The sequence below is a fragment of the Sminthopsis crassicaudata genome, chromosome 2 (genome assembly GCF_048593235.1).
Source record: "Sminthopsis crassicaudata isolate SCR6 chromosome 2, ASM4859323v1, whole genome shotgun sequence".
NCBI lineage: Eukaryota > Metazoa > Chordata > Mammalia > Dasyuromorphia > Dasyuridae > Sminthopsis > Sminthopsis crassicaudata.
The window spans coordinates 255,398,318-255,424,559 of NC_133618.1; the positions used below are offsets into that span (position 1 = coordinate 255,398,318).

The 26,242-nt window shown below is 34.8% G+C and overlaps 1 protein-coding gene across 1 annotated transcript in view; it reads left to right on the forward strand.

The window, feature by feature from the left end:
• The first annotated feature begins 237 nt into the window (after positions 1–237).
• Positions 238–26,242, forward strand: part of PRPF6 (pre-mRNA processing factor 6) — a 67,801-nt gene continuing 41,796 nt past the window's right edge. The window contains exons 1-9 of the mRNA XM_074288924.1: positions 238–450; positions 1,986–2,154; positions 3,588–3,706; positions 9,838–9,916; positions 11,102–11,278; positions 11,501–11,656; positions 11,932–12,026; positions 12,972–13,128; positions 15,197–15,359. Coding sequence (XP_074145025.1) covers positions 380–450; positions 1,986–2,154; positions 3,588–3,706; positions 9,838–9,916; positions 11,102–11,278; positions 11,501–11,656; positions 11,932–12,026; positions 12,972–13,128; positions 15,197–15,359 — 1,186 coding nt within the window. The 5' untranslated portion in view covers positions 238–379. The remainder of the gene's footprint in view (positions 451–1,985; positions 2,155–3,587; positions 3,707–9,837; positions 9,917–11,101; positions 11,279–11,500; positions 11,657–11,931; positions 12,027–12,971; positions 13,129–15,196; positions 15,360–26,242) is intronic.

The window sequence follows — 26,242 nt, forward strand, 5'->3', positions numbered from 1 at the left end:
GGCCACCTTTATGCTACTGGTGGCTGAAGTTACGTGCAGATGCGCTTCTGCGCAAAAGATGCTACCGCATTCTTGCGCCCACGGTACGAGACGGAAAGAATTTCTACGCATGCGTACACACCCACCACTTAGGAACCTCGCCATTTTGATACAGTCCGGTCGGAAAACTAGGGGAAAAGTACTTCCTGTCAAGCTTCAGAGAGGAAGAGGTGGGGTGGGCCGTGTCGCGACGGAGACGTCATACACTTCCGGGTTTAGAGTGACGCACTTCCTCGTCCTCGAGTCCGCTGTTCTGCGACATCTCTGTCTCAGAGGAGTAACCCAAGGGTCCCCTCCACTTCCCCGGCGACCCCCGGTCTTCCCGCCTCCAGCCGCAACCATGAACAAGAAGAAGAAGCCATTCCTGGGAATGCCCGCGCCCCTTGGCTATGTGCCGGGGCTGGGCCGAGGGTGAGCAGGGGCCGCAGTGGAGCCGAGGCCAGGGCCAGAGTAGGAACGAGGCGGCCCTGAGCAGTGGAAGCTGCGTCCCTCATCCGCCCGCTTGTTGTCGTCTGCCCTTGTCCGAGAAGGGAGGGGGAGGGGAGAAGTACGAGGATGCTCTGGGGAGGACTCGTCGCCAAACACCACCTATACAGACACACACCTACACACAGTTCTCGTTCCTTCTCTTTCTGCCTGCCCTCCCCCCTTTCTCTTTTATGTCTCTCCTCCCGTATTCCTTTTCTGTCTCCCACTCTTGCTCCCTCCAGATTCCCGGCATGATTTAGGAAATACTCCTTCAGATAAATGCTGCATCATAATAATCCCCGTAGTTCTCGTTTAGATAATAACTAAGCCACAATTTCATTGCGCTTCGGGGATTGCAGAGGAGTTTTTTTCCAACTCTAATGTGAGTGATACAAGTATACATCACCTGCATCGTACAAGTCGGAAAACGGGGGTTTAGAGAGCTTAGATGACTGGCTCTCTTAGCCAGGAATTTTCAGCTTTCGGATGTCCGACTCCACCAAGGCGCTTTCTGGGAAACCCAGGGCCTTGCTTAGCTTTTTGAATGTGGCATGGGCAGAGAAAATAATTCATTCTATCCGGCTTTTCCAACTTAGCTGCCTCTTTCCCTTTGCATTTTCTCCTCTGCCTTAACATAAATGTATCCACTGGGTGTTGGGGGTGGGGATGATGAGCTCGTTACCCTTTTCACAGTGGGGAGGAAAGTGCCTCTGTTTATTGCATTAAGTTTTGTTTCGAAAATAGGGCAATGGTTAGTTAATCTCCGTCGAAATAGCTTTATGGCATCTTAAAATTACTTTTTTCCCCTTAAACTACCATTTACTTAGACAAGCGTTTAGATGGATGCTAGAAAGAAAAGAAGAGGGAAATTGGTATAAGAGTAAGGTAGATGAAATGGAGTTTCTTTTCCTCATAGTACTTGGCTTACTTGATGTCTGTTAAAATGCCACCTTCTGCAAGATTCCTTCCTTTCCCAATCCTTCTGAATATTAGTGCTTTCCTTCTCTGATTTCCTCCTTTTTGTCAAACGTGCGGATAGTTGTTTGCAGGTTATCTCCCCTCATTTAGGTAACAGTCCTTGTTCTATGGGCATGGGCTGTTGTTGCCTTTCTTTGTATTCCCAATTTGCAGCATTCTGCAACATAGTAGGTGCTTAATAAATACTTTTTGACTTGATTGAAATCTATTAAGAAAAAATATGGCTTTGTAGATAGAACCTTCACTTGGATTCTGAAAGACTTGGGTTAAAATCTTGCCTCTTATACTTACTAGATGAGTGACCATGCAGTCGATTAATCTTTCTGAACCTTAGCTGCTTCACATCTAAAATAAATGTACGTTCCTCACAGCATAGTTTTGAGTCTAAAGTGAAATAACATGTAAACCACTTTGCAAAGAGTAAGTGTTATATTAAGCCTTTTAGGCATTTGTTAAGAGTTATCATTCATCAGTAGCTGAATCTATGCCATTTCCTACAGAGCCACTGGTTTCACCACTCGGTCAGATATTGGGCCTGCTAGGGATGCCAATGACCCAGTGGATGATCGACATGCTCCACCAGGCAAGAGGACCGTAGGAGACCAAATGAAAAAAAACCAGGCTGCAGATGATGATGATGAAGATCTGAATGACACTAACTATGATGAGGTGATGACATTTATTGAGACTTTCATGGACTTTTTTGATAGCTGCCTAGGAAGAGAAACTCTAAACTCCCCCTACTGTTATGCCGGTACATCTGTGCTAGAGAATACTTTGGATAACTGGTTGTTTTTTATATTTTAGCTATTAGACCATTAACAAGGTGAGAAAGGTTAAGGTTGAAATGAAATGTTTGTATAGTTTTTGTATTTCAGCAGAAAAGACCATTTAGGTTCAATTACCAGTATAACAAGTAAAAAGCAATCCATTTTTTGTATTAATGTAACATCTTGACTTAAAAAAATTATTGGTATATTTTATATTACCTAGTGTATTCCTCCATCTTGCCCTGCACTATCTATCCCTTATAATAAGTAATTAAAAAGAGGAGAATGTTGAGTAAAATTTATCAGTATATTACTATTCCTATATTACTATTAATTATATTAATATTATTATTAAATTAATTATATTAATATTTATAATATTACTATATTACTAATAGTATATTACTATTACTATAGTCTCTTCTGCAAAGAAGGGAGATAACATTCTCATATCTGTGTCTGTTCCTTGAGGCCAAGGGCATTTTATCTTCAATGTGAATGATAATGAACACTTACAAGTTTGGTTGCTGGTATTGTTTTTTCTTTTTGGGGGGGAGGGGATTATACTTTTATACTGATAGTGCTTCTGAATAGTGAAAAGAAATAATTGATATCCGTGATCTCATCTAGTTAGATCCTTCATCTGATTACATTGCATTTTATCCATGTTTTGTTATTTTATGCTGTACTTCTCTCTGAAGTATCTCTCCAATGTCCCTGGGGATTTTTCTTCCTTTGATTATTTCTTGGGTATCAATTTATCACTTAAGCAATCCGTCCATTATTTTTGTTATTCTTTGTTTTTAAAATTTGACCATTCTATCTTTTTTTTTTTTTTTCTTTTTCCTAGTTGTGTATATCATTCATGATATCTTTATATCACTTTTTTTTGGGGGGGGGCCCTAAGGCAATTGAGGTTAAATGACTTGCCCAGGGTCACACAGCTAGGAAGTGTTAAGTCTCTGAGGTCACATTTGAACTCAGGTCCTCCTGAATTCAGGGCTGGTGCTCTGTCCACTGAGCCCCCTAGCTGCCTCTCTACCACTCTTTAAACATGTTATCATTAATAAGATGCGCCTGACCTACTTATACTCTCTATATTTTTTATTGTTCTGGGTTTCTTACATTTTTTGATTTTGAAATTGTATTCTGTGATTTACAACTGTATAACAGCACTTTCTAAATTAAGATTTTGTTCTTAAAAATATTCTACAGTAAGTGTGGAAAGGCACATTTTTGCCCTTGGTTATATTGACAAAGATAGTTTTCCTTATTTCTGTTGATACTATTAAAGGAATCAATTTATTCAAAAATTCTTTCTTTGGATCTTAGTTTAATGGTTATGCTGGAAGCCTTTTCTCAAGTGGTCCTTATGAAAAAGATGATGAGGAAGCAGATGCTATTTATGCAGCATTGGACAAAAGGATGGATGAAAGAAGAAAAGAAAGAAGGTAAGGATAACTTTTGCACTATACATTTTTTTCTTTTTTTTTTTCTTTTTCTGACGCTGGGGTTAAGTGACTTGCCCAGGGTCACACAGCTAGGAAGTGTTAAGTGTTTGAGACTATATTTGAACTCTGGTCCTCCTGAATTCAGGGCTGGTGCTCTATCCACTGCGCCACTATACATTTTTGTTTATTTAATTTCTGAGAACAGCTACATCTTTAGTCTGTGGTAGTCTCTGCTTGGATCACAAATCAAGAACTGGAAGGTCAGGGGCCATCTAATTCTACATCTATATTTTTGAGTGATGAAAAAATTGAGGCTGAGGGAAGTTAAGCCAAAGGTCATTACAGGAAGGATCAGAGGTAATATTGGAACCCAAGTCCTTTGAATCTGTTCTATAAATGCTTGTAGTGGAATTAGCAGAAAAGACATAATGATCTTGGAGCCTGGGTAGAGAAGTCAGAAAGTCTTGAATTCTGCATGTAGGTCAAAATTTGCATTAATATTTTGAACAATTTACTGTGCCTCAAATTTCACATCATAAAAGTAAACACTATTTGAGCTGACTAGGACAAGGTACAATAAGACTGTCACCTTCATTCTTAGCATAACGACCTGTGTTTTAAGATGGCATTAATTGCTTTGATTGCCCTACCATAGTGTTGATTTATTGAACTAGTGGTCCAGTAAAAACTCCCAGCTTTTTTTCAGATTAACTTCTTTATAACCAAACCATAATCTGTCTTGTACTGGTGAAGAGTTGGTTTTTTTTTTTTTGTTTTTTGTTTTTTGTTTTTTTTTTTGTTTTGTTTTTTTTAATTCTTTTGAAGTTAATTAAATTTCTATTTTATTGGATTCAGGCCAGTGTTCTTTTTTAAGATTATTTTGGATACTAACCTTGTCATTCATTATTAGCTTTGATTCATTTGCAAATTTGATAAACTTGCCATCTTTGCCTTTATATAAATCATTGATAAAAATGTGAAAACCAGGATTAAAGACACATTCTTGGAGTGCTCTTCAAGAGATGTCCTTCCATATTGGCTGTGAATGGTTAGTGATTATTCTTTTGTATCTGATAGTTCACTAATTAATTAAAGTTCATATCTTTATGTAGAAAACAATAATAGCATGAGAAACTTTCAAATTATTTGATGAAATCTAAGTAAATTATGTCTATAACAGTTTCCTGGTTTATGAATCTAGAAGCCTCATTTTATATGTAAATCTAATATTTCTCTTGATATTCCATCATTATTTCTAAGAATCATGAATGGTCATTGCATTTATCATAGTTCTTGCAGCTTTCTGAGTTAACAGTTTTTAACTGATCATATGAGTTAATATTTGTAAAGTGCTTATTTCGTTGTGTGGTACATGTTGTTCTATTGTTTTTCAATTGTGTGCTATTCTTTGTGACTTCTTTTGAGGTTTTCTTGGCAAAAATACTGAAATGGTTTGTTATTTTTTCTAGCTTATTTTTACAGATGAGGAAGCTGAGGCAGGCAGGATTAAGTAACTTATCAAGTTTGAAGCCATTTTTGAATTCAGGAAAATGAATTTTCCTGACTCGAGGCCCTCTAGTCTGTCTAATGTGCCACCTAGCTAACCCTGATACATGGTCTGTGATTAATAAATGCTTGTTTCCTTCTTCCCTCTCTCCCTGGCATCCCTCTTCTCCTTCTTTTCATTAGATACATTGGCTTCTTTATGTTATATAACTAATTTGTCCCACTGATAGATCTCTATTTTTTTAATCAGTATCAACTTGTTTGAGTAACTACTGTTTCGGAGTATAGATTAAAATCTGCCATGGCTATACCCCTTTTGTTCCCATTTCTTCTCATTATTTCTCTTGAAATTTTTGATTTTTAAAAATGAATTTCTTCATTATTTTTCATGGTTCTGTAAAGTATTGGTAGTTTGGTATAGCATTGAATAAGTAAATTAATTCAGGTAGTATTTTATTTTTATTATTTACTCCTCCTATGAGCAATTAATATTTTTCCAATTATTTAGAGATGTTTATTTCTATTAATAGTTGTTTGTGGTTGTATTTCTATGGTGTTTTTTTTTTTTTTGGTGTATCTTGAAAGTTAGACTCCTAGTTATTTATATGTGCAGTGGTAGTTTTATGAAATTTCTCTTTCTTTTCCTTCTTAATGGGTTTTATTGGCATTTTAAAGAAATGCTGATAATTTGTGTGGATTTGTTTGCTTAAGTTATTGTTAGAAAACAGTATTATGTCTCATACAAAAATTGGCTGTCTTAGAACATAAGAATATAAATATCACAAAAATGCAGAAAAATTATATATATCATTTATTCATCACAGAAAATAAAAATAAATAAAGGGCCACAGAAAATCAACTGTATACTAAATAATTTATTCTTAAAATATTGTTGGGTCAAAGAACAGTTCATATTAAAAATAATAACCATGAGATAACATTCCAGATTTTTGAGGGTACAAAAAAAGCAATACATGAGAAAAAATTTATGTTTCTAAACATTTTAACAAAAAGAACAGATCAGGGAATTGGGAATGCATCTAAAATACTAGAAAGCCAACAAATTAAATCAATTAAACACCAAACTAGAAACTTTGAAAATTAAAGAAGAAATTAATATAATTGGAAATTTAAAAAAAATTCATCATAGTAATTTTTATTAAATAAAAGTAAGAACTGGGTTTTTTTGGGGGGGGAGCTGTTTTGATTAGAAGAAAAAATGGAGGACCAAATTGTCAGTATCAAAAATGAAAAATGAGAATTCACAGCATATATTGAAGAAATAAAGGATATTAGAAACTATTTTGCCCCAGTACCTACTAATAAAGCCAACAACTTAAATGAAGAGAAAATATTTACAAAAATGTAACATACCCAATTTAATAGAACAAGAAATAGAATATTTATAAATTCAGTTTCAGAGGAAGAAATTGAAAATAACCTTAAATGAATTTTCAAAAGAAAGTCTCCAGGACCAAATGGATTCACAAGTGAATTCTATTAAATATTCAAAGAATAATTCCAATATTATATAATTTTTTTGGTATAAATTTAAAAAGAAGGGATATATTCCTTATATAATATAAGTAAACCAGGGAGAATCAAAATGGAAAGAAAATTATAGACTAATGTTAGGATTCTATATCTCTAAATGAACATAGATGTAATTTTTTTTAATGTTGTGAATTTGTGTGGTTTTACTTTTTAAAATGTCAATAATGATTTATGCAAAAAAAGTTTTTCTTTATTTTGCATTCTGACCACTAATGATAGATAACTTAGAATTTTTAAATGGTTTAAAAAAAAAAAGTCTGGGTTCAAAGTACTTAATTTTAAGACCCTAGAGTTCAAAGGAAGCTCAATTAGTCCATCTAGTCCAACTCATACCTGAACTTTCTGGGTACCATATAACCCAACAAGTGGTACAGATGTAAAAAATTAAATGTAAAATATTAACAAAGAAAAAACAAGAGCTACCATTATTTGCAGCAGAAGTAAGCTAGAATCCTTTCCAGTAAATTCAAGGGTGAAGAAAGAAAATCCATTGTCACAGTTCTTTTTAATATGGTGGTAGAAATAATGGTTTTAGCAATAAAAAAAAAAAAAAAGAAAAAGAAATTGAAGGGATAATCACAGGTAAAGAAATAACAAAATTTGCACTTGCAAATGATATGGTGTACTTAGGGAACCTTAAGGGGTCAACTAAAAATTAAAGTCAGTAACTTCAGCAGTGAAGGAAGGGAAGTGCATTTTCTCTCTCTCTCTTTTTTTTTTTTTTTTTTTCCTGAGGCTGGGGTTAAGTGACTTGCCCAGAGTCACACATTAGTAAGCTAGTAATCTAAGACCAGATTTGAACTCAGGTCCTCCTGACTTCAGGGCTGGTGCTCTATCCACTGCGCCACCTACCTGCCCCTTTTTTTAAAAAATAACATTTCCTTAAGAATTATATTGGAAGAGAAAAATCAGAACAAAAGGGAAAAACCATGAGGAAAAAAACTTTTAAAAAAGTGAACATAACATGTGTTGATTTATGGTTTTCATAGTTCTTCAAGTGACCCAACTGGATCAGAGGATATGTACAGTTTTATAGTCCTTTGACCATAGTTCCAAATTGCTTTCTAGAATGGTTGGATTGTTTCACAACTCCACCAACAATGCATTAGTGTCTCAGTTTTCCCATATCCCTTCCAACATTTATCATTATCTTTTCCTGAGATCTCAGCCAATTTTATTGGTATGAGATGGTAACCTTAGAGTTGTTTTAATTTGCATTTCTCTAATCAATAGCTACTTTCTCTTTTTTTTTGACAATTGGGATGTCATTTGTCTTCCTCTAATTTAGTTGTCCAATGTTTTAAGAGATTAGTTAGAAATGGTTATAATTTCTTCATCTGAAAATTGTCAGTTCATATTCTTTGACCATTTATCAATTGAGGAGTGAGTCATGTTCTTATAAATTTGACTCCATTCTCGTATTTTAGAAATGAAGTCTTTATCAAAAATGTTGGTTGTAAAAATTGTTCTCCAGCTTTTTGCTTGCTTTCTAATCCTTGCTGCATTAGTTTTGTGTGTGTAAAACCTTTTAAATTTAATGTGTTCAAAAGTATCCATTTTGTATTTCATAATGTTCTCTAGTTCTTTCATCATAAATTCCTCCCTTTTCAAAGATCTGATAGGTAAACTAACCCTTGCTCTCCTTATTTGCTTATAGTATCATCCTTTACACCTAAATCATGTACCTGTTTCCACCTTATTTTGCTTTGGGATGTTAATGTTTGTTTATGGCTAGTTGCTGACATTATTTTCCAGTGTTCCCAGCAATTTTTATGAAATAGTGAATTCTTATCCCAGTAGCTAGAATCTTTGGGTTTATCAAATTGTTCTTCCAAAATCTAGAGGCAATGCTTAGTTTGCTTCTGTAATACACATTCAAAGGTGGTATAGCTTTTTCCTCCAAGGGTCCTATCAAATTTGTTCTAACCACCAGTTCATGTTTTTTTAGTGATAATCAGGTCCAAAAAAGACATTCCTCCATTTTTTGAAGCATAAACTTATTAATAAAAACCTAGAAAATGTTAGTTGCTTTGCTTTAACCAGGAGATTTAATTGAAATTCTTTATTACTCCTTTAACCTGCCTACATGTCAGTCTTGTGTTCTCTTACCCATTTTCTGTTTTTGATCAGGTAGTATAGTTTATTGACAATATTAACTTTGCTTCTGCCAATGTTAATCTTAACTCATTCCCCATTGTGTACCCCAAGATTGAATAAGAGTTTTTTTGGCAGCCCTGTCATACTAAGCCTGCTGTATCATACTGAACCACCTGTTCACTAAAATTGTCTTTTTCACATGAACTACTTTTTAATCTTGCTACATAATGAGATTCTACTACGAGAAAGTCTTTTACACAGGAATGTTAATTTCTTAGGAAGGGTAAAAAACTAGAGTGTAAATTTTGAGAAATGGGCCAATGCAACTATGATGCATAAGTAGTATGACTTTGGCAAGGGGAAAGTGTTGAATAGATAAAAGTTGGGAAAAGTGGACAGTATTTAGCTCCTTCTATGATTCTTCATAGTATCATTTAATGGTTTCAAGTATTATGAATTCTTAAAACATAAACTGTGCCTTTAGTTGTCAATATGAAAACATATTCCAAAAACTTAACTTTGTTCCTGAATTGTTTCTTTGCTAAACATAAGGTAAACAAATATAACAAACATCATTTATGAATATATAAACTTCAATTTCTTGCTAATGGAAAGATGCAGAAGTACAAATAATGTAAAAATTAATGTGCTAGCATCCTAAGATTCCATTAGGCATGTTACTAAGATTCTAGTATGTTAATTTTTTGCATTATTTGGAATACTACATTACTCCATTAGCAAAAATAATATAGTTTCATCTGTGAATGAATAATATTTCTTACCATAAAACATTTACATATAACATTTATACATAACATTTAATAAATATAACATTTATAAAACATTTATCATTTGGATTTGATACAGAGTCTAAGAAATTATTTCTTTGTAGACAGATGTTTGAAAAGTGTTGTAAAGCTCAGATATCCTTGCAGAATATTCTGCAATATTTTTGTAAATGTTTCCTTTTCTAGGGAACAGAGGGAAAAAGAAGAAATTGAAAAATACCGTATGGAACGTCCTAAAATTCAGCAGCAGTTCTCAGATCTGAAAGTAAGCAAACTATTTAGCAAGCCAATTTTAAGTGATTTTGTATCAACACTTGAGAATCCTTCTGCTTTTATTAATTTTGACGCAGTAGTGTAACCATAAGTTATTATTTAACTTTTTCAGAATAATGAGTAGGTGGTGATTTCCTGCTTTAAAAAAAGAAATCTGTGTGAATTCTGAATGCATATTAAAGCATTTTTTTTCACTTTCTTTTTCTTCTTCTTTTTTTTTTTGGCAACATGACTAATAAAAAAATATGTTTTGCATGACTTCACTTCTATAATTGATATATTGCTTGCCTTTTCAATGGGTGGAGAAGGACTGGGAAGGAGGGGAGACATTTGGAAATCAAAAGTTTTGAAAAAACAAATGTTAAAGCAAAACCACAAAAACAAATAACATGTATAACTAAAAAAACAAACAACAAAAAAAAACCTCAAAACAATTTGTAGCCAAATGTATTTCCCTCTTTCCCCTTCCTTTCTTCTCTCTCTCCATCCCCGAAAAAAATATATGCCTTTTAAGATATGTTCTTTGGGCTCTTCAAGGATTTTTTTTAGTCATATGGAATGGAGAAGATAGATAGCATTGCTAGTAATCAAAAATTTATACTTTCACAGAACTATTCTAATGCTAAAGTCTTTTCCAATTAAAAGTATAAAAATTTGCATACTGTTGATTTTAGTTATGAATATCAACTTTTGTAACTATATTTTTAAATTATAGTTTTTACTTATCAGATATATGCATGGGTAATTTTACAGCATTGATAATTGCCAAACCTTTTGTTCCAATTTTTCCCCTCCTTCCTCCTCTTTCCCCCAATGGTAGGTTGACCAATACATGTATAACTAAGTATTAATGCCTCTAAATTACTTCATCATTATGTCTTTCTTACATTGGTTCTTAGGTGCTATGCCAATAAAACAGGCTGGGGAAATCCTGTTAAAGTGGAAAGATTTCTATAGGCCTATAATGGACCATATATAACTTATCTGTTGCATAAAGACCATACTAGCTAAATTATATTACCAGAATGGCCTTGGGATTGATGGATTTTTTTTTTTCAACTTTTGAAAATTATATAGGAGAAATTGTGATCTGTATTGGTAGAGAGCATGTGCCCTAATAAAATTAGATATACTTGAAAAATTAAAGTATTAACTTAAGTGACTGTTTTTTTCTCAGCGAAAGCTGGCAGAAGTTACAGAAGAAGAGTGGTTAAGTATTCCTGAAGTTGGTGATGCTAGAAACAAACGCCAGCGGAATCCACGATATGAGAAACTTACCCCTGTTCCTGACAGTTTTTTTGCTAAACATTTACAGACTGGAGAGAACCATACTTCAGTGGATCCCCGACAAACAGTAAGTCTCCATTTGAAACAAAAAAACCATTCTTTTCTTATATCTAACAGAACAATGTGGGTGTTTATGATGAAATTTTAGAAAAATTATAAGTTAATAATTCTGGGGATAAGAAAATATAGTAGTTATATAAACTGCATAACTATACATGACTTAACCTAGAAGATTTCATAAAATAAGATACTTCAACACATGAATCTATCTTTTTTTTTTTTTAAAAAGCAATTTGGAGGTCTTAATACACCCTACCCAGGAGGACTAAATACTCCATATCCTGGTGGAATGACACCTGGACTAATGACACCTGGAACAGGTGAATTGGACATGAGGAAGATTGGTCAAGCCAGGAATACCTTGATGGATATGCGATTGAGTCAGGTATATTATTTAATGCATTCCAGGGAATAGAGATTTTTATATAATACTATTTGTCTCCTATTCTATTTCTTCCCATTAATGACAATTTTATTTATCTATTCATTTATTCATTCATTTATTTGTTTGTTTGTTTGTTTATTTATTTTAGTTTCTTCAGATTTTCACAATTGATCATTGGAATTTAGAATTTTTCCTCTCAGGAATTCATTAGGTAGAGTTTTTGTTTGTGACCAAAATGATTTTCAGTTTTATTTGTCTCAAATTTAATTTTGCAGGTTTCTGATTCTGTGAGTGGGCAGACTGTGGTGGATCCTAAGGGATATCTTACAGATTTGAATTCTATGATTCCCACACATGGAGGAGATATCAAGTAGGTATTTTAGGGAAATATTATGTTTTAGATGATACTTTAATTTTAAGTATTTCACTCATCTTGTAATAATATCATATTTCCTTGTGAAACACTGATGCTTCTTAGTTTTTTGTATTGTAAATATTTGCATAGTGGCAATACAAAAGGGAACTGATCTCAAAGCCAGGTAAACCTGGGTCCAAATCCTGTCTTTGACATACTGTGTGATCTTGACATGTGGCTTAACCTGTCAATGCTTTAGGTCTGTGGTTTCAAACTTAAATAGAACAGGAAAGGATGCACTTATTAGCTTAAAAACTATAAATTAAAGTTATATGTGTTGTATTTTTTTCTTTAACATTTTCCAATTACATTTTAATCTGATTTAGGTTTGAGTTTTACATTTCTGCTTTAGGTAACCCTCTTAAGACTATGAGTTGCCCAGATGATGTGAAATTGCATTGATAAAGGGGAGTTTCCTCATTTGGGAATTCCCTGTAATCACTGAAATCACAGATTTGTTTCCTTGCCTAAATATTTACATCCCTATATATGTCCAAAACTTAATTGATTATATCTTGTTACTGCATTCAACTCTTTTTTGAAGAGCCAGCAATTTAATTCTTTAATGTGTTCATCTGTGTGTGTGTGTATGTGAAATTATTATTATTATTATTTTTTTTTTTGCTGAGTTGGGGTTAAATGACTTGCCCAGGGTCACACATAGCTAGGAAATGTTAAATGTCTAAGTCCAGATTTGAACTCAGAACCTCCTGACTTCAGGGCTGGTGCTCTATCCATTGCCCCACCTAGCTATCCCTGTATATATCTTAAATGCTTTTTATTGAGGTGTAAGGATCCTTTGTAATTGTATGCACTTGGGTAGTTATTATTTTATGTATTTATGATATTGATTATGCCAGCATAAAAAGTTTAGTAACGTGAATTTTCCTGTCCTCCTAGTGACATTAAAAAAGCCCGTTTACTTCTGAAATCTGTGAGAGAGACAAATCCTCATCATCCTCCAGCATGGATTGCTTCAGCTCGCTTGGAAGAAGTCACTGGAAAATTACAAGTAGCAAGAAATCTTATTATGAAAGGGACAGAAATGTGTCCCAAGGTAAGACATATGGGGGCATCTTACTTCCTATTTGATAATTGTAAATTTATTGAAAATAATGACTTGTTTTTAGTGGAATTTGTGATCCTAAAAATCCATGTTATATTCCAGGAGAGAACGATACTAAGATTAGGATAATGACTTTAAGATATTAAAATCCATCTCAAATAGGAGCTCATGACTTTTGAAGATTGAAGATTGAATCATCATTGTGCCTTTTATTTCCTTTTCATCTTAGTAGATAGTAAAAAATTTACTGTGGGACTTCGTGAACTGAAAAATAATTTAGCACTGGTAACTAGGAAGGAATTCACTCCAGTGACCTTCCCCTGTTGTCTTACATAAAAATAATTATTTGCCATAGTCCAACATCTTAAGAAAATGTCACTTGCATATTTTCTGGAAGGGATTAAGAAGCAGAAACAGAATGCCAAAAACCTTGTAATTAAAAAAAAAATCTTTTTATTCAGTGAATTTAGTGAAGGTCAAATTGTGTCTCCAGCTTTAGAGCATTATATAGACCAATGATTTTTTAAAATTTCTGTTTATATTCTTCATCCATTGGTGTCTATTTATAAGATCTACAAATGATATATGTTTGCTAATATATGCATTATTATAAAATTTAAGCATTTAAGTGATTATTATATGCCAGGCATTGTACTAAGTGTTACAGATACAAGTAACACGTAATAAGTAAGACAAAATCCCTGCCCCCTAAAGAGGTTACATTTTAATGGGGAAAGAAAGCAAAAAAAATGGTGCTAGAAAGTTGGTTGGGATGGAGTGATAGAGTGGGGAAAGTTAGTGAGGAATAAGGATAGAGGAGGTTATTCACACACAATTATAATGAGGAGATAGCCAGGAAATGCCCTGGAGGCCTGTATTTGATTTTAGAGACTATGAAACATCACAAGAATTTATTTAGTAAGTAGGGGAATGACATCAACCAATTCTTTAGGAAAATCACTTTGGTTGTGTGTGTGTGTGTGAAAAATATGGCTTGAAGTAGGTAGAGATTCAAGGAAGAAAGACCAAGTAAAATATTGTCACAGGAATCTATGTAAGATGAGGGCCTGAACTATAGTGATATATTTGTGAGTGGAGAAAAAGGGATGTGGGAAAGATGTGGATGTAGAATCAACAAGATATAGCATCTAATTGATTGGATACATTGATGTGTAATGAGTGCAGTCACTCCTGACAATAAGGTTATGGATGATTGGAAGAATGGTACTGTCATGCCCTTAGTGGAGAAGTTTGGTAGAGGAATAGATTTGAAGGTAAAAATAATGTAATGAGACCTATGAATCAGATTACAAATCTACGTATGCTTACTCAACAGTGTGTCTTATAATTTCTGTTCCAAAACGAAAAGGTAGAAGACCACACTCTTATCAGACATTATTCTCAAGTACAGAGTTCACTTTCTATGGTACCTGCTATAGCCACAGGGTGATCTGAAAAGCAGGAATAGGGCTGGAATTTTCCCAGTGGCACTTGTGCAACACATTGGTTTGTAGTTAGTTTAGGTGTTAGCTGGTTTTAAGGTTCAACACCACAATCAGAAGTGGGTTGCAAATTTTCGGTGAATTGGGGAGGTATGTCTGTTGGAGAAGTGTGATTGTGTTGGAGACAAACTCCACAATTGGCTGTTGCAACAAGGACATTTGTATACTTTAAAGAGTAAGTTTTGGACTTTTAAAAGTAAGGAACCTCTTTTTTCAGTCTAGTTTGCTTACATACTCTTGGGGTCAAGCCATAGCCTCTTAGGGAAACTTGGCCCCTATTTTGCAGACCATTGATAGAGAATACTTTCATTACTGTAACACAGAAAGTTAATGTGATGGTTAGCCATATTCTAGAAATACTAGCAAAGATCTTTTATGCTTAAATAATATGAAATTTGTACAGTTGAATTTCTCTTAGAAGATTGCGATCTTAAGAGAAGATAAACCTCAAAATCTTCTTATTTTAACAATCATTACTTCTGAGAAGCCACTTTGGACTTTCTTATTATTTTCAGGTACCACTGATAATAATTATTCCTATTATTTTTGCTCCACAGAGTGAAGATGTATGGCTAGAAGCAGCTCGTCTACAGCCTGGTGATACGGCTAAGGCTGTGGTTGCCCAAGCAGTTCGTCACCTTCCACAGTCTGTCCGGATTTATATCAGAGCAGCAGAGCTAGAAACAGATATCCGAGCAAAGAAGCGTGTTCTTAGGAAAGGTAAGACCTTGTTTGAACAGTCTCTTATTCAAGGAAAATTTCTGTCCTTTAAAGAGTAAACTTTGGAATTTTTAAAGGCAATTATATTATTTGAATCTTGACATTTTTCCTCTTTCTGATTATTTTAGTATTTACTCTCAATAAATAACTCATTAGTGCTAGATTTTCCATGTAGTAAAGAAACTATTTAGCTTTAGTAATTTTGTGAAACAAAAAAAGAAACAAAATGCCCCTTAGTCCTGTACTACCCCTTTTTCCTGTTGCAGTAACAAGTGTCAGAATGGATAAAAAGGAAGTTTAAGGTGCTAAGGAATAGTTTTTAGATCATCCATGAACATTAATCAAAATATTACTACCTTGAATATGAGATTTTTGGCCAGTGGCTAATGAGTGAATACATGCCAATTGGAGTAATTGAATCATATCAATCTTGACATGATGCCAGAAGACACAAGGAAGTTGCAGCTAAATAAAAAGGGGATAGACAGGATCTTCTTTAGTGTAATAAAGGAATTGACAGAATTTACTTTATTGTGTATCCAAAGACAAATGTTGTGAGATCATCTATTTAATAACAATTAAAATAAGTAACAGAGATACCATCAGGAAAATAAATTTCAACTTATGTCCAATAACTGCTTTAAAGTAGTATGAAGTAGAGAAATTCTTTGAAGAACTTGATAGCCAAAGACATAGAAAAAATATCAGAGATTATTAGCATCTTAAACAATAACTACTCATCTCATTCCCATTTTTTCTGCTCTATAAAATTTTTATAAAAATAATCTGTGCCTGTACATTGAGAGCATTCTTGAAGAAGATATTAGAAGGGAACGGGATGATTTATACACTGAAATGTTCCATAGTAAATCACACCTTACTATCATAAGATTGACCAAAGATGTGGAGAATGCAAAAAACTGTTATGCTCATTGTTGTTTGACCATAAATAAAGCATTTGATTCACTAGAGCGAATTGCATCTTAAGGCTTTTTCTGCAACGAGGTATATATTACATGCTTATATGTAAGAGGGCCTGCCAACTCCCTGCCAGCTTTGGATATCGCACAGGGCATGGCTCAGGTAACTTGAGGGTAGCCTTGTAAGGGTGAATAAGATGGCACTGGGAGGAAGGGGTTCCTACCCCAAGGAGTAGCGTGGCAGTTCCCAGGAGAGGCGTGCCGGACCTTAGAGGGGAGTACCTTGAATATCCTTATTAGGAAAGGAATGCACACAACATATCTCCGTGTAGCTTCCTGTAGAGAATCATGTATCCACTATAGTCTAGAATGTGATTATGTATGAAGTAGAAACTAGAAACAAGCACCAAGATGATAAAAGGACCTGCAGTCTTTGTAATAAATGGACTCTCACACCACCCTGGCTCTCGCCCCTCATTGCTCACAGTCTTTGCCATTTCAGTTGGACAGACAGTGCTGGTCACAAGACCTGTTCCACTTGGAAGTTAGGGCCAAGACCCCTAACACATATCAGAGGGATACAAGATTACTCCACTGAGTTTAGAAAAGATGGGGATTGAGAAGTCTTAGTAGATAGGGAAATCAAGAGCTCATTGTAACTTCGGAGAAAGCATTTTCAGCTTAATGATGAGGTCAGAAGATATATTATAGATCAGGAGTTCTCAAATTATGGCCTGTGGGCCAGATGTGGCCTGCCGGGTTATGGCAAATGAGCTGAGGGGCGCAGAGTGTGAGTTTTTGTTTTCATTATATTCGGCCCTCCATCAGTCTGAGGGACAGTGAACTGGCCCCCTATTTAAAAAGTTTGAGGACCACTGTTGTAGATTGTTCAAAAGAGAGTAAAAGGAAAGGAAATAGAGACACTAAGTGTTAGATTAAGGCTTTTTCTTTTTTTTTTTTTATTATATATATTTTATAATATTACCCCTTGTATTCATTTTTCCAAATTACCCCCCCTCCCTCTATTCCCTCCCCCCGACGACAGGCAATACCATACATTTTACATGTGTTACAATATAGTCTAGGTACAATACATGTGTGTGAATATCATTTTCCTGTTGCACAATAAACATTAGAATCCGAAGGTACATGCAACCTGGGCAGACAGATATTAGTGCTAACAATTTTCATTCCCCTCCCAGTGTTTCTTCTCTGGGTGTAGCTACCTCTGTCCATCATTGATCAACTGGAAGTGAGTTGGATCTTCTTTATGTTGAAGATTTCCACTTCCATCAGAATACATCCTCATACAGTATTGTTGTTGAAGTGTACAGTGATCTTCTGGTTCTGCTCATTTCACTCAGCATCAGTTGATTTAAGTCTCTCCAGGCCTCTCTATATTCCTCCTGCTGGTCATTTCTTACCGAGCAATAATATTCCATAACCTTCATATACCACAATTTACCCAACCATTCTCCAACTGATGGACATCCATTCATCTTCCAGTTTCTAGCTACAACAAAAAGAGCTGCCACAAACATTTTGGCACATATATGTCTCTTTCCGCTCTTTAGTATTTCTTTGGGATATAATCCCAGTAGTAGCGCTGCTGGGTCAAAGGGTATGCACAGTTCGATAACTTTTTGGGCATAATTCCAGATTGCTCTCCAGAATGGCTGGATTCCTTCGCAACTCCACCAGCAATGTATTAGTGTCCCAATTTCCCCACATCCCCTCCAACATTTGTCATTATTTGTTCCTGTCATCTTAGCCAATCTGACAGGTGTGTAGTGGTATCTCAGAGTGGTCTTAATTTGCATTTCTCTGATCAGTAGTGATTTGGAACACTCTTTCATGTGAGTGGATATAGTTTCAATTTCTTCCTCTGAGAATTGTCTGTTCATATCCTTTGACCATTTATCAATTGGAGAATGGTTCGGTTTCTTATAAATTATGGTCAGTTCTCTATATATTTTGGAAATGAGACCTTTGTCAGAACCTTTGTTTTTAAAAATATTTTCCCAATTTGTTACTTCCCTTCTAATCTTGTTTGCATTAGTATTATTTGTACAGAAACTTTTTAGTTTGATGTAATCAAAATCTTCTATTTTGTGATCAATAATGATCTCTAGTTCTCCTCTGGTCATAAATTCCTTCCTCCTCCACAAGTCTGAGAGGTAGATTATCCTCTGTTCCTCTATAGATTAAGGCTTTTTCAAGAAGTTTAGCAGTAGGAGAGGAAAGATACAAGACCATAGCTATTGGAAATTGTAGGAGCTAATCAGAATTTTTGAAACACGGGTAAACATTGGTATGTTAATAGTTTCAAACTCAAATAGAAATTAATCTCTCTGGGAATTGCATAGTGATTTAAAAAAACATATTTACATTATATATTTTATTATACTTTTTTATTTGTTTTGTTAAATATTTCTCTATTCTTAATAGGTTTAGGCTTACTCTCTCACTCCATGTAGGTAAGGGCATGGAGTTTGACATTTCTTATAGACCACAGGGTTGGGATTAGGCAGGTCTCCTCAGGCTTACCTGTATACTGCAACACAGCAGAGTGTCATGAAAGAATGATCTTGAACCTTCTAAACATTTGTTTTTCTCTCCTCATCCATTGATCTTCTTGATCATCCTTAATGGTTCCATGTTTCCTTATTCTTCCTGTCCTACAGATGCTGAACCTCTCACTGCCAAAGAACAATTCTCTCTCGTTAGTTGCACCTGTCTGCTTCATCTTTCCATCTAACTCAGTTCTGCCCCCCAAGATGATCCACTGTACTTTAACAACTATTCCGTTTACTATGCCCTTGAGACTACTCTTTCTGTAATTAAACAAGCTTCCTTTCATTTTAAACCTTTTTCTTTCTCCTTCCATCTTCAGGTACTCAGACCTTGTTTATTATAGACAACACTATTACTGTCTATTCTTTTCCTTGCTGACTGTCCTTTTTTTCATAACTTCAACTCTGCTCCTAATGAGTAGTCAGAATACTTCTTGCTATCCATCAGTACTTCTAGATATTCCCTTTACCAGTTATCAAGCTTTCTGCCTTTGAGGTTTACATAGTTTACAGTGCTATTGGTCATTTTCCACAGTCTCTTTTGCCTTCTTCCTCATAGAGTTCAGTGCATGACTCACAATCTTTCTACCTCAATCTACTGCCCTTATGCCAGGGATCTTCAGCATAAATGTTAATAATTCCCTTAAATATCCTAATTTCCCTGTTTCTCATTTCTACTCAAAGACCTATTCCTTTACTTCACCTCAGCTAGATAAAGAGATGATCATTTTTTTTTTTTTTTTTTGCATTTGCATCTTAATTTTTATTTATTTATTTTTTTATTGACAGTACATATGCATGGGTAATTCTTTATAACATTATCCCTTGCACTCACTTCTGTTCCAACTTTTCCCTTCCCTTCCTCCACCTCCTCCCCTAGATGGCAGGCAGTCTTATACATGTTAAATATGTTATAGTATATCCTAGATACAATATATGTGTGCAGAACCAAACAGTTCTCTTGTTGCACAGGGAGAATTGGATTCAGAAGGTAAAAATAACCTGGGAAGAAAAACAAAAATGCAAACAGTTCACACTTATTTCGCAGCATTCCTTCTCTGGGTGTAGCTGATTCTGTCCATCATTGATCAATTGGAACTGAATTAGATCTTCTGTCAAAGATACCCACTTCCATCAGAATACATCCTCATACAGTCTTGTTGTTGAAGTATATACTGATCTCCTGGTTCTGCTCATTTCATTCAGCATCAGTTCATGTAAGTCTTTCCAAGCTTCTCTGTATTCATCCTGCTGATCATTTCTTATAGAACAATAATATTCCATAACATTCATATATCACAATTTACCCAACCAGTCTCTAATTGATGGGCATCCATTCATTTTCCAGTTTCTTGCCACTACAAAAAGGGCTGCCACCCTTGCACATTCTTGCACATACAGGTCCCTTTCCCCTCTTTGGTATCTCTTTGAGATATAAGCCCAGTAGTAGCACTGCTGAATCAAAGGATATGTACAGTTTGATAACTTTTTGGGCATAATTCCAGATTGCTTTCCAGAATGGCTGAATCTGTTCACAACTCCACCAACAATGCATCAGTGTCCCAGTTTTCCTGCATCCCCTCCAACATTCATCATTATTTTTTCCTGTCATCTTAGCCAATCTGACAGGTGTGTAGTGGTATCTCAGAGTTGTCTTAATTTGCATTTCTCTGATCAATAGTGATTTGGAACACTCTTTCATATGAGTGGAAATAGTTTCAATTTCATCATCTGAGAATTGTCTGTTCATATCCTTTGACCATTTATCAATTGGAGAATGGCTTGATTTCTTATAAATTACAGTCAATTCTTTATATATTTTGGAAATGAGGCCTTTATCAGAATCTAACTGTAAAAATGTTTTCCCAGTTTGTTGCTTTCCTTCTAATCTTGTTTGCATTAGTTTTGTTTGTACGAAGGCTTTTTAATTTGATATTTTCTATTTTGTGATCAATAATGATTTCTAATTCTTCTTTGGTCACAAATTCCTTTCTTCTTCACAAGTCTAAGAGGTAAATGACCCTATGTTCCTCTAACTTATTTATAATCTCGTTCTTTATTCTTAAATCATAGACCCATTTTGATCTTATCTTGGTGTACAATGTTAAGTGTGGGTCCATATGATCATCTTTTATTATTCCATTTTTTCCTTTCCTTTACAACCCAACGTATTATTTGCCCTTTCATAACCTTCAGTCTTTTCATCTCTGCCTACACTATTCCATTTCCACCTTCCCCATTGAAACAGTTCAGTTTTATACTACACTTTTTTCTCAGATCCCTTGTTCTCTTATCCTTCATTATATACTTTGCCAAACCTCAGCTCTGGATTATTTCTACCATTCTTCTCATTCCCTCTTCCTCATATTACTATTGAATGAAGCTAGAGAGTCATGCAACTAGTAAGTTCATTATAAATTATTCTATTTCATCTCAATTGAGCTCTCACTACAGCAGCGTAGTCTTATTCCTTCTTAATTGTACACTGCACAACCTAGCTGCCCCTAAATTGAGACTATTTACTGGGAGTGTTCTTCCTTTTTTTTCCTCCATATGCACCTGCCCATTGTTTCCTTCTTACTCTAGTCTTTGATAAAGAGTGATACTTATGCTTAAGGTCAATTACTCATCATGTACTACCCATGATTTTATCTTCTCTCATTAATTAAAAAAAAAAAATACACAACCAATTCCTTACTGTTGCCATAGCAAAGAGACTAAAAATGATCAGGAACCATGTTGGCCAATATCCAGTTAAGCTTGGAGAAGAAGGTTAACATCAGTTTAGAGTAAAAACCCTTTTGAAAAACATTGCAAGGATCACAAAACACTAGAAGCTATCATTTCACACAATTGAGTTTTTAACACAATGCCTGGCACATTAGAAGCATTTCACAAATATTTATTGATTATTTGAAAATGAACTTATAGTAAGTTTGATCAAAAGAAGATCCCCAAAACATTTGTATTTTTATTATTATTATTTGCTGAGGTAATTGGTGTTAAGTGACTTGCCCAGGTCATACAGCTAGGAAGATACACGTGTCTGTGGCCATATTTGAACTCGGGTTCTCTTGACTTCAGGGCTGTTACTCTACCCACTGTACCACCTAGCTGCCCCAACATTTGTATTTTATGCAAGAATTATATCAGCATTTACATAGAGCTTTAAGGTATGTAAAATACGTTATTTAAATTATTTCATTTAGTCTTCACGATAAACCTTTGAGGTAGCAGAAAGACTCAATCCAAAGTCCAGTTCTGTTGGTGTTTTTCTAGTGATTTCTTTAAATTATAATGCTAGTGGTACCACCATTGGGCCTAGTCCTTCAGTACATAATGGATTATGTGAGGAAAGGAAAATGAATGGCTTTTGCAAAGATGAAATTTGGAAGAGTAGCTGAATTTGGCTAAATACATTCAGACATCCAAGTTAGTGTCAACACATTCTGAAATCCAGAAACTTAACAGATTAATTTTTAAGACATTTTAAATAGGAAGATCACTTTTTTCTAGTTTTCTGACACCTTTGTTTAACACTAATCCCTTGACTGTTCCACAAATAAGATTTTTCTCTGTCTCCCAGGGCTGGAATGCTCTCCCTTCTCTGCTCTTGGCTCTTTTCCTTTCATTTTTTTCAGTGAATTTAGTAAAGGGCATGTCTAGATGGTTACCTTTCCTGAAGTCTGGTTTCATTACTATAATCTCACTTACTCTTTGGAGGATTTTGAGTCAGAATTTCTTTACAGTGAGGCCACAAAAGATGGTAATGTCTTTGAGATTTGTTTGTATAATTAATTTTCAAGATAATCAGAAAGCATATTTTGAATTTGTTTGTTAGTTTGGGATGCTATAGACCAGGGGTTCTCAAACTACGGCCTGTGGGCCAGATGCGGCCGCTAAGGTCATTTATGTGGCCCACCGGATTATGGCAAATGGGCTGAGGGGTGGAGACAGAGTGTGAGGTTTTGTTTTTACTATAGTCCGGCCCTCCCACAATCTGAGGGACAGTGAACTGGCCCCCTATTTAAAAAGTTTGAGGACAAAAGCAAGGTAGATTTATCTCTAATTTTCAATTTCTTCCAATCAATAGATTCTTCTTTGGGGCCAAGAAGACTCATGATATTTTCACACTATTCATTTTTAAAAATTTTTTGTTGATCTTTTCATTTCCATTTTCACTGTGTTTGGGTCTTGGTTCTGCTTACTATTATGTCAGTTCATATAAATCTTCCCATGCTTCTCTGAATCCTTGATGTTATTTCCTATTATGTAGTAATATTTTATTACAATGGATCACACATTTAGAATTTGAAAGGAACTTAGTGTTTATTCAGTCCAGCCTTCTCATATTACAGATAAACTGAGGTACAAAGAGATCATGTGATTTGCCTAGGGTCACACAGTAAATGTCTGAGGTGGAATTTGAACTCAGATTTTCCTGACAAGTTCAATATCCTCTCTGTTACTCTATTAATGTACCACATTTTATTTAGTTGTGCTCTAGTAAAAAGAAAGCCTTTCTTTTTATTATCAATAAATACACTTATATATGATAAAGGACTGTAGAGAGGTTTGTGTTGGGTGTGATAAAGTTGCAGTATATTACAAATTGACAATTTTATGATGGAGAAATAGTTTAAAGAATCATCAAAGAAATATATGAGTGAAAAAGAAGGTTATTTGGTCATGGAAAATCTGTATCCTTCATTAGAATCTTCATTATGTCAAGAGAATTTGAGGAAAGTCTTCCTTGATAAACTCTATTGGAGTACTAAAGGTATCATTAAAGTTTTCATTCATTTCTTATTTTTCACCACCTGGCTCTCAGTTTCATATACTGATATTTATTTATTTCATACCAAAGTGTAATAAAATGCTGACATCTAGGGTACTTCAGCTGTGGCTATTCAAAATTCACCTCATTGTGGTTTCTGATAATTTTATGAACTCTTGTGATTGCCAGAAGAAATTTGTATCTTGTGGGATCTCTGGTTTCCTAAGTTTTACTGGCATTGGGCTTGTTTTTGTGTCTTCCTTTGGTGAAGCCTGATTTCATTACTGTAATCTTACTTATTCATTGGAGGATTCTGAGCCAGCATCTCTTTAAAGTGAGGCCACAAGCAGAAGACTAGCATCTGTCTTGGGTTATAGAAATGGACTGCTTATCTTTGCAACCAGGAAAACAATTTGCTGATGACTAACACAGCATCCTATTAGCAATTAGCTTTATTCATTTAGAAAAGCTCTACTGATTCTTCTGCTGCATTGAATGTGATGAAGGGCAAGTAATGTATATGTGGATACTTTACTATTCACAGGAGAACTAAAGCAGAAAATTTCCTGAATACATCTTTGATTGGTTTTACATATGTAGGGTGGCAGAATCTCTTTGGGGTATTATTAGCTTAATTATATTTCAAGGTCATCAAAAAGCATGTCTTAAATAGTTGTTTGTAGCTTGGGATGCTTTGAACTGTGCAGCAGGAGCAAGTCTGTTGACAGCATATTTTCTCTAAGGAGGGAAGAATGTTTGGACAACATTAAGCTGAAAACCCCTTGGAGAAATTGAAAGAATATCAAGTTACCAAAATGACACTTAGATTTCAACTGTTTGGATCTTAATGTTAGTATTGGCTTAACACATTGCTTTTTAAAAATCTTTTTAGTGATTCTGAAACCTAGAATTCTAATGACTTTTTTGGGTGACTCAATGATAAATTGCTTTTGAGAAAGCTAGGTTATCCATTAAGCTGTCAGTGAATGCTTAAAATAAAGCTGCATTTTGGGGACCTGATTTAGACAGTTGAAGCTGTGGCTATTATTTGTAAGAATCTGTAGATGCATGCAAATATTATGTTGTATCTGTTAAGATTAACATCTATTATGTAAGTGACATGACTTCTTTATGATTCTGATGTAGTTAAAAATATTTAAACTTTCCATATGCATGGTACCTCTTCTAAGTTCTTTGAAATAATGACAAAAATGAAAAAATTCACTTTTAAGGAGCTTATATTTTCCTGGATTTCCCTTTTCTGGATTTATGCTCTCTTTTATATTTTTAAATGTTTCATTGATGCTCTTATTCCATTTTGATATCATTACTGCTACCCATCCATCGCTCCAACCCTAAATAGACACTCTCACCTATTACAAATAAGAGTAAATCAAGCATGTTGATGTATGAAAAAGTGTCTCCTTAATTTTGTCAGCTCTTAAGCAATAAACTTTTTAGGAGGGAAAGAGCACTAATAATGATAGGATCAGGAAAGACTATGTGTAAGTTGGTATTTGAGCCTTATTTCAAAAGAAGATAGTAAGTGAAAGGGGGGAGAGAGTACATTTTAGACTTTAAGGACCACTTCTGCAATGACATAGGGGTGGAAGTGAAATGCTGTGTACAGCTGGGAGATGACTTTGAAATGGAAAGTTAGCAAAGGAGAATATTATAAAATTGAACTGGAAAGATAAGTGAGAGTCAGATCATAGGGGATTTAAATGCCAACCATAGGATTTTGTGTTTTATTGTAGAGGCAATAGGAGCTGTTGGCAAATTTTTGAGGGAAGTGAGATATGAACTATATTTTAGAATATTCAATTTAATCACTTTTGGAAAGGGTAAAGATACATCTTCTGTAGTGATCAAGGAATTAGTGTTTGATTTATGCCATATGGTTTCTAGCTTTGTTATTTAAAATATGTATTAAAGTTAATATAGACTCAGTATATGTTGGGACCCTGGATCTCTTAGAATCAGCCTGAGTCAGGACAATTAAAAGTCTTTATTCTTGGTCTTTTGGGGTTGAGGTCCGGGGATTAGATCTAGCAATCTCCACACCTCCTTCCTCTCTCTCCACAGCCAGGAGAATCAATCTCTTCCTACTCCACCCACTCATGTCACTTCCCCTTCTTTGTCCACACCCACCAAAGGAGCCCACACAGAATAGTTAAGTAGGTTCATCCTCCAAGCATGTGTCAGTAGAGAATTGTCCAATTGGCAGTTAGTCTCATTGCTCCATTATCCAAGTGCACCTGCTCAGTTCTAGCCCTCTACAAGTATAGCTCTAAGCAAGAGCTGATGAGAATGCCTTTGAGGTGTTCAACAAATTTAAATGGTTAATTTGTTTCTTTGTGCTCCAAAGTAATTTCATTTGAAACTACTGGATAAGAATGGGTTAATGTACAGCTTATACACATCCAAGCAGCATTGGCAGTATAAAATTTCCGATTTTTTTTTTCCTAATATATTATTTAGTTTCACTTAAAAAAAAATTCCTTATCGAAACAAATTCCCAAAAGAAGGAGGCCTCTTCCCATCTTTTGGGGATTGCTGGTTTCTGATATTTTTAATATATAATGATTATGGTTCTAGAGGCAGTACTACTTT